The sequence below is a fragment of the Leopardus geoffroyi genome, chromosome D1 (assembly GCF_018350155.1).
Source record: "Leopardus geoffroyi isolate Oge1 chromosome D1, O.geoffroyi_Oge1_pat1.0, whole genome shotgun sequence".
NCBI lineage: Eukaryota > Metazoa > Chordata > Mammalia > Carnivora > Felidae > Leopardus > Leopardus geoffroyi.
The window spans coordinates 108,964,407-108,972,491 of record NC_059329.1 but is presented as its reverse complement, the minus strand read 5'-3'; the positions used below and the strand labels follow the sequence as shown (position 1 = coordinate 108,972,491).

Sequence of the window (8,085 nt, the reverse complement as noted above, 5' to 3'; positions counted from 1 at the left end):
CCACCTCTTAGGAGCTCTGTGACTTTGGGCTGGTGACTGTATTTCTCTGGGCCTTCCTTTCCTCATCTGTGAATGGCACCCACCCCGAGGTAGCCCAGGGTTGCTGTGAGCTTGGGAGTCCATGTGGATGTGGCCACCACAACATCGGGAACCACACATGGGTTCCCTCCCTCCAGACCCCTGGCCCCAAAGGAGCCAAGGCTCAGAAAGGCTGGCGACTGTCTGAGGCTGAATGAGGGCCAAAGTCAGTGGTGGATTTCCTGACCCTTTGAAGCCTGTCTCCTCAACTGTAAAAGAGGCTTAATAATCACTCCTCCCTCCCTGTGAGGGGTGAGGGCTAGGGGTATGTAGTTATCAGCACCCTCTGGGCCTCAGACAGGGAAACCAGACAGGCTCCTTGTTACCCCCAAGCTGACTTCCCTCTCAGGGCTGCTCTCATCTTGGCCTCTTTCATCTTAGGTTTAATTAGCCAGGCTGCCCCACCCCACAGTCTCTTGGGCGGGAGTCATCACTCCCATTTTATAGATGGGGAAACTGAGGCACCTAGAGGGAAGTGGTTTGGGGCTGCCGCCTGTGAGTCAACTGTGGAGCCAGGGCCCAGAGGAGTTGGGACCGGGCTTTCCAGCTGGACCTGTCCCTGGGGGTGGCTCCCTGTCTCCATCCCCCTGGCATCCCTGGCACCGTGGGCACCCAGACAGCCTCTTTTCCAGCTCTCTCTACCCAACCACTCCCTATCACCTCCCATCTGGAGGGCAGCAAGATGGGGTAGGGAGGGGCCTGCGAAGACTGGAGAAAGGAGAGAAACTAGTTGGCAGCGCTAAGGTGGGGGCTCGGGTCTGTTTCATCTTCAAAGCCGGCTAATTAGAGCCAAAGGCGTTACTGTAGCTGGTGGGGCCTGAATGCCCGAAGTTCTGGGCCCTGGAAGCCAGCAGTCAGCGGGGCATCCGCAGTGTGGGTCAGGGGCCCAGGAGATGCTGCTTGATGAGCCCCAGGCGAGCCCCTTCAGTGCCGCCAAACAGCTCTGATCCAGCCCCTTGAAAATCAAGAGTGCTGAGTTCGTGCACTGCTTGCCCCCAGGTCTTCAGTGGCGAGGTCTCGGTTTCTGAGTCCGTGCTAGACATGCGGTGAGCCCGGTGGCCCGCCAGGCCCTGCCACTCTGCACGTCTGCATCCCGTTGTTTTCCGGCTTCATGGAAGCTTATGGCCTTGCCCTGCCAGCTTTACGCTGGCTCGGCTGCTGCCGCAATCCTTGCCGACGGTGGTGTGGCCTAAGGCAAAGGTCAGCGGCTTCCGCCCGCCGTGACCCCGGCGCCGGCTCCGCACCCCCAAGCCGAGCGGGTGGGGGACCCGGCCGGCGTCGGAGAAGCGAAGCCAAGCCCTGAGGCGCCCGACCGACCGGTTCAGCCGGGACTATGAGGAGCACTTCCTGCGGGCGCCCTGGGACCGCACCTTGCACACACCCCCCCGCCCCCCCAGCGGGCACCCTGGGAGTCCAAAGACTCGCACCCGACGCCCCCCGCAGGGTGTGGTGCGCCCAGACGCCGGCGGGGGGGCGCGCCGGTTGCCATCCTCGCCGGCCCGGTGGGCGCCGTCCACCCGAAGGCCCTGGGATCGCCGCCCGCGCGCGGACCGGACCCCGGCATCCGGGAGCCCGGGCCCACCCAATTCCGCCGCCTCTGCCCGGGCCTGCGGCGGTTTCGGGGAAGGGGGGCCTGCGCGCAGCGGGACAGTTACTCAGCCCCAGCGAAACCGGCGAGTCGGCACCTGCTGGCTGGGCGGGAGGGGAAGGCGGTGGCCCCGTTACGGCCCCGCCTACGCCGCCCACGCGCCGCGCGCCCCGCCCCGCCCCGCCGCGCGCCGCCGCCCGGAAGGAGCCGGCCGGCCCCAGTGCCCGCGGCGGCTGAGTCAGCTACGGTGAGAGCTGCCGGCCCGTTACCGCGGGCGCCGGGGGCCGGGGCGGCGCTGTGGTTTCGGTGCCGGCCGCGGGCGGGCGGCCTAATGAGCGCTCGGCACGCACCCCGCGCCGGCGGCCCTGCCCCGCGGGGACCCTCGGCTCCCCGCCCCGGCGTCACCCCCGAAACTTCTCGGTTTCATCCCGGGATCCAGGCGCGGGGTCTCCGCTGGCGTCTGCGCGTGGCAGAGGACAGCTGGGATTTGCGAGGCGGCCCTCGGGTGGCGTGCCCCTTTGGGGTGCAAGCAGGTGCCCGAGCGCCCTCTGGCGGCCGCGAGCCTGATCCTCCCTAGCTTCTTTGCAGGGACCTGCGTGCCGGACCATGGGACCCCCGAGCCGGGAAACCTGGGCGCAGCGCCTGGGCGCCTTCCGGGCCAGCCCGTCCGCCTTCATGGCAGGTCCCGAGGGTGAGGACCTGGGTCGTGACCTGCTGAGCGAACTGAGAAGTGAGAAGCTGAGCGAACAGACCAAGGTAGGCCCTGCGTGCGCTCCCTGCGCTGACCCATCTGGTCACTTCAGCCCACCGCGCCCTGAACCTCATTTTCGTGATTCCCACCCAAATCCCCCATCTCCAGGTTTCTTTGCTGGCCCTGAGCCTGGAGTATCCAGCCCAGCTGTGGCCGGACGCCACTGCAGCCGAGGCAGCCGCCACCTCCCTGTTGGACACCCTGGTCCTTCTACCCCCACGGCCCTCGGCCCTGCGGCGGCCCCTGCTGCTGGCGGCCACCACGGCCCTGGTGGCAGGAGATGCGCTGGGCCCCACTTCGGAAGCCTCTCGCCGGCTCCTGCCCCTTCTTCTCGGCTTGGCCTCCGGCCGCGATCTGGGGCGAGGCTTTGGCCCCGCCTCGGAGCAGCGCCCCCTGCAGGCCACGGCGTGTGAGTGCCTGCGGGAGCTGGAGAGCTGCAAGCCTGGGCTGCTGGGGGGCTGCCTGGGGCTGCTGCGGGGTCTGCTGGGGCAGGAAGGCCCGGTTCAGCCGCTCGGCCTGCTGCTGGCGCTCGCTCTGCGCAACACCTTGGTGATACAGGCCAGGGCCAGGGCCGGCCTGCAGGGCCTGCTCATGGCTGGGGATACTCCCTCTGGGGGTGATCCCTGGAACTGGGCGCTAGCCGAGGAGGGGGGTGCCCGCCTTCAACCGCAGGCACCCAGCTGGCCAGCAGCGGAGGAGGAGTGTGGCCTTGCAGTGCTGGAACCCACTCCTGAGGAGGCCCGGGAGCTGCGGGCTGCTGTGGCCCAGCTTCTGGACACTTCCTACCTGCTCACTCCTGTGGCTCAGGCCCAGCTTCTGTGGCTGCTGGGCTGGGCCTTGCGGGGTCTCCGGGGACAGACGCCAGTGCTCTTCAAGCCGCAGTTGGTGCGGCTGCTGGGCACAGCGCAGCTCACGCTGCTGCACGCCGTTCTGGCGCTTAAGGCAGCCTTTGGAGAAGCCCTGTTCACGGCCCAGGATGAGGCCTTGCTGCTCCGCCGGCTCACCGTGGCTGCCCAGCACCCGGCGCTGCCCCTGCCTGCCCACCTCTTCCACCTGCACTGCCTTCTGAGCTTCCCCGAGAACTGGCCCCTGGGCCCCACAGGTGAGGAGGCCGCGCCGCTGCTGCTGGGCCCCCGGCTATGCCGCGGCCTCCTGCCCAGTCTCCTGCACGACCCGATGGCCCTCCTGGCCCGCCTGCATCTGCTGTGCCTGCTCTGCGTGGAAGATGAAGAAAAGGAAGAGAAAGGCCAGGATTGGAGCCCCCGGCATTACCTGGACGAGCTGCTGGCTGGCTTGCGGCAGAGGGCGGCCCTGGATGGGGGCCCCCGGGCCTCGGCCACCCTCTGCTTCCAGGCCTCCTACCTGGTTGTTCAGTGCCTAGCCACGCAGCCTACGGTGCTGACGCCCTTGACCCACGGACTGGCCCGGCTGTACCGAGCCCGGCCGGTGCTGGCTCCGCATTTTGTGGACCTCTTGGATCGCGTGGGCCCGGAGCTGGGGGAGCCCCTGAGAGTGGCGTTGCGGCAGGAGGTGGTGTCCAGGCCGGGCAGAGATGAGGCCCTTCGTTGGCACCTGCAGATCCTGGCAAAAGTGGCAGACGGGAATGCTCAGAGTGCCACCCTCGGCTTCCTGGGAGCCGCAGCTGCGCACTGCACGGACTGGGGCCTCCAGCAGGCCCTGCTCCGGGTCTGCCGGGCCTTGCTGCGGGCGGGTGTTGGGGGTGGCCTGGCCGACTTGCTGCAGGCGCTGGCCAGGCAGTGGGAGGACCCTGACGGGCGGGACCATGCCCGCCTCTACTACATCCTCCTGGCCCACCTTGCGGGGCCCAAGCTGGGGGTGGCCCTGGGCCCCTCGCCTGCCGCACCCGCGTTGGCCTCCTCCCTGGTGGCCGAGAACCAGGGCTTTGCTGCGGTGCTGATGGTGCAGGAGGCCCCGGCCCCGATCCGGCTGAGCGTGGGGCCCCGCGGAGCGGCGGGCCCGGGCCCGGTGCTGCAGCTCCACGTGGAGGTGCTGGAGCCGGCGTACTCGCTGGAGCTGCGCTTCCGCGTGGAAGGACAAGTGTACGCGCCCTTGGGGGCCGTCCACGTGCCCTGCCTGTGCCCCGGCCGCCCTTGCCGTCCTCTGCTCCTGCCTCTGCAGCCCCGACGCCCGGCCCCCACGAGGCTGGACGTGCGTGCCCTCTACACCACGCCCACCGGCCTCACGTGCCATGCCCACCTGCCACCGCTGCCCGTGAACTTCGCTGACCTTTTTCTGCCTTTCCCCCAGGCCCCGGAGGGGGACAAGCTGGGCTTCTTCGAGGAGCTCTGGGACTCCTGCCTGCCGAAGGGCGCTGAGAGTCGCCTCTGGTGCCCTCTTGGGCCACAGGGGCTGGAGGCCTTGGTGTCCCGCCATCTGGAGCCCTTCGTGGTGGTGGCCCAGCCCCCCACCAGCTACCACGTAGCCATCCGTCTGCCCCCGGACTCGAGGCTGCTGCTGCGACTGGAGGCGGCCCAGGAGGACGGGGCGCCCGTGGCCCTGCGGACCGATGACTGGGCTGTGCTGCCCCTGGCTGGGGATTACCTCCGTGGGCTGTCAGCTGCTGTCTGAGCCTGGAGGCCAGGCCGGGTGGGAGCAGGACGACTGTGGCCCTTACAGGGTCTTGTCCAAGAAGGGCACTGAGGGCCAGGGCCCAGTCCTGTGGGTCCTTTCTTTAAAATAACCTACATTTTGGGGCGCCTGGGTGGCGCAGTCGGTTAAGCGTCCGACTTCAGCCAGGTCACGATCTCGCGCTCCGTGAGTTCGAGCCCCGCGTCGGGCTCTGGGCTGATGGCTCAGAGCCTGGAGCCTGTTTCCAATTCTGTGTCTCCCTCTCTCTCTGCCCCTCCCCCGTTCATGCTCTGTCTCTCTCTGTCCCAAAAATAAATAAACGTTGAAAAAAAAAAAAAAATTAAAAAAATAAAATAAAATAAAATAAAATAACCTACATTTCACCAGTGACTTTACTGGTTTGTTTTCTTTTGAACCCCACTTGGGGGCACGCACACTGGGGCGGGGGCGAGAGGCTCCGGGAAAACCTCCAGACTAGGAACCCCCACCCCTACTGCAGGGGCCCAATGGATCTTTCTGCCCCGGTATGCTGGGCTTCTCCAGAATCCCTGCCCAGCAAGTAGGAGAAAAAGTATCCTTGTCTCTGCTTCCCAGAGTGGGGCCGGTGGTGGCCCAGAGCCTTGCGGCAATTTAGAAACGAGGGAGCTGGATTTAGGCCTCCTCACCTGGGACTGGTCCTTTCTAATTCCAGAGCTTTGCCGGGTGCCTGCCCCAGGGAGCTCAGGCTAGCTAGCGCAACGGACCGGACCGGACCGGAGGCCAGTCGCAGAGAGGGCTTAGCAGCTCCTTCCCGGGAGGGGGGCTCCGCGTGCTGTGCCGATTGGAGCCAGCTCTAGGAAGGGCCTGTCAGTATATTTGGGGAGCTAAGACGGAAAGCCCATAACGTGGGCTAAAACTAAGCTGACTCTCCTTCACTGCAACCCAACCTGTGGACCTAAGAATCTTCTAGCTAAGAAAAACTAGTCCCTTTGTTCTCCAAATATGCAAGACAACTTTGAGTTCAAGTGTATTGGCGCCGACCCTGCTGCCGGGCACCAAGCTGGTATTTTCCACCTACACTGCCTCGTTTCATCCTTGCAACAGCTCAGTGGGGCCCCACAGATGAGGAAATCTGTAGGCCAGAGGGGTTGAGTGATTTTCCTGTGGTCACCCAGCTGGTTAGTAATGGTGTTTCGTCATCTTGGAGCAGGCTGCCATCACCGCACCGTGAGGACAGAGACCTGCACGGATCACAGGGCGGCGGAGTCCCCAGGCCTCTCTGCCCTGGGCCAGCCCCTGGGGTGGCGGTGGGGGGTTGTGGTCCATCAGCGGTGATCAATCAGCAGTGCTGGGCAGAGGATGACCAGAGGCTGGGGCCTAACCGTTCTGCTCCGGAAGGGCCTCTCGTGTGGCCCCTGCCTCCTGGGCTTCCAGCCCACAGGTTCCTCATGGGCCATTCCTGCCCCTCCTAACTGTGGCGGGCTGGGAAAGGAAAGCAAGGCCCGGGACAAGCGGGCTGTCACAGGTCAGGTCAGGAGGTCTGTCCTAAGTTGGGGCCACGGCCGTAACTCGCTGGGTGATCTGGGCACGCCATTGCCAAATCAGGAAGGGTTTGGTTCCAGGAAAGAATCCAGGAAAGGGATTTAAGACACCCGGCTACTTCCAAAGTGGCTGGGAAGGCTAGAGAAGGGAGCCCCCAGGAGCTGCCTGTGGCACTGCTGAGTTCCTGGACCCCCTGCCCTGCCTGCAGTCCAGCTCCTCTGAGCACCCAGAAGCTGGGCCTCGATCCTGGAATGTGGGTGGGCTGCCAGAGCCCAGGTTCCTCTTGGCACCCACAAAGCCAGAGCGCTGGCCCTGCTGTAGACAGGCCGAGCCTCCCGCAGCCGCTGAGTGGCCTCCGTCTTGTTTCCTCTGCCCACGTCATTTAGAGGACATCTGTTTCTCACACAGATCTCTAGCACAAGGGAGCCTGGGAAATGTACTCGTTTTCTTTTTGACTTCAGATGCACTAAGTAGTGATAATCCTCAGCCTGAGATTAAGATCACTGGCCCATGGAAGGACTCACCAGCCATCCTTCTGTCCCATCTGTCCACCCATCCATGCATCCGTCCCATTTTGTCCACTCCTCCGGTGCCGGGCACCAGATGACCTCCAGCTCCCCTGCCCCCACCACAGATATGCCACAGCGAGCGTCACAATATGTCCCTTCATGTGTCTATGTGGCAATTTCCCTGGGACACATGCTAGGAAGAGAATTGCTGAATCATAAGGCATGCGTGTGCTTAATTTGACTAAGAGGTGTCTGAGTAAAGTTTTCAGTTTCACATCCTTTCAGTACGCCTGGGAAGGTAGGGACGGACATGAGCCCATGGCATCCACCACAGTCCACCCCTTTGCACACTCAGTCTCCACATACTTCTGCTCATACTTAAACTTCTTGAAGGTCATAGCAACAACGACATGCTCCCGCAACTACCCCTCTTCCAACCACGACTTCTTCCCAAAAGGGAAGACCCCAAGTTCCATCAGCCACTGGCCACCTGTCTGGACATTAGCAATGTTGCTGGCTCTCCACTTCTAGGTACATTAGTCCCCTTCCCCACCTCCCTGAACTTAGGCCTGGACATGAGACCAGCTCTGGCTAATGAAACGTAGAATGTCAGTTCTGGGGCAAAACACTAACCGCTAGCGTTCAGCCTCCCGGCCCTCTCTCCCCGCAGCATGGCAACTGTGGAAGTGCAGATTGGTGTGGAGACGCTTGGTAGTTGAGTCATGATCCCATCTCGATACACTGTAACAGGTGCACTGGGTTATGAAGACAATCATCAATAACACACTTTACATAAGACAAGGGAAAGATACTGGCTAAGCTAGATTTTACTTGCAAGGCAGAAAGTGTTGTGTAATGAGTTACAAGGCCATCATTAGGGCTTCCAGAGTTAGCAAATAAAAATACTGTACAGGGTGCCCAGTTAACTTCAAACAAACAACAAATAATTTTTTTAGGACATACTGATACTAAAACAAGCAAAAGTTGTTTCTCTGAAATTCAGGTATAACTGAGCATCCTGTATTTGATCTCTCAACCCCCTAGATTAG

At 63.1% G+C, this 8,085-nt stretch overlaps 1 protein-coding gene across 1 annotated transcript; it reads left to right on the top strand.

The window, feature by feature from the left end:
- The first annotated feature begins 1,830 nt into the window (after nucleotides 1–1,830).
- On the top strand, nucleotides 1,831–5,127 carry AP5B1 (adaptor related protein complex 5 subunit beta 1). Its single transcript, XM_045486786.1, has 3 exons — nucleotides 1,831–1,913; nucleotides 2,255–2,422; nucleotides 2,526–5,127. Exons 2-3 carry the CDS (start codon nucleotides 2,273–2,275, stop codon nucleotides 5,004–5,006), a joined length of 2,631 nt encoding a protein of 876 aa, XP_045342742.1. The 5' UTR covers nucleotides 1,831–1,913; nucleotides 2,255–2,272; the 3' UTR covers nucleotides 5,007–5,127.
- The last annotated feature ends 2,958 nt before the right edge of the window (nucleotides 5,128–8,085 follow it).

Excerpts from the sequence above, each read along its gene's own strand:
- AP5B1 (XM_045486786.1), top strand. The coding sequence starts at position 2,273 with ATGGGACCCCCGAGCCGGGAAACCTGGGCGCAGCGCCTGGGCGCCTTC. Across the intron at positions 2,423-2,525 it reads AGCTGAGCGAACAGACCAAG|GTTTCTTTGCTGGCCCTGAG; the intron begins GTAGGCCCTGCG and ends CCCCATCTCCAG.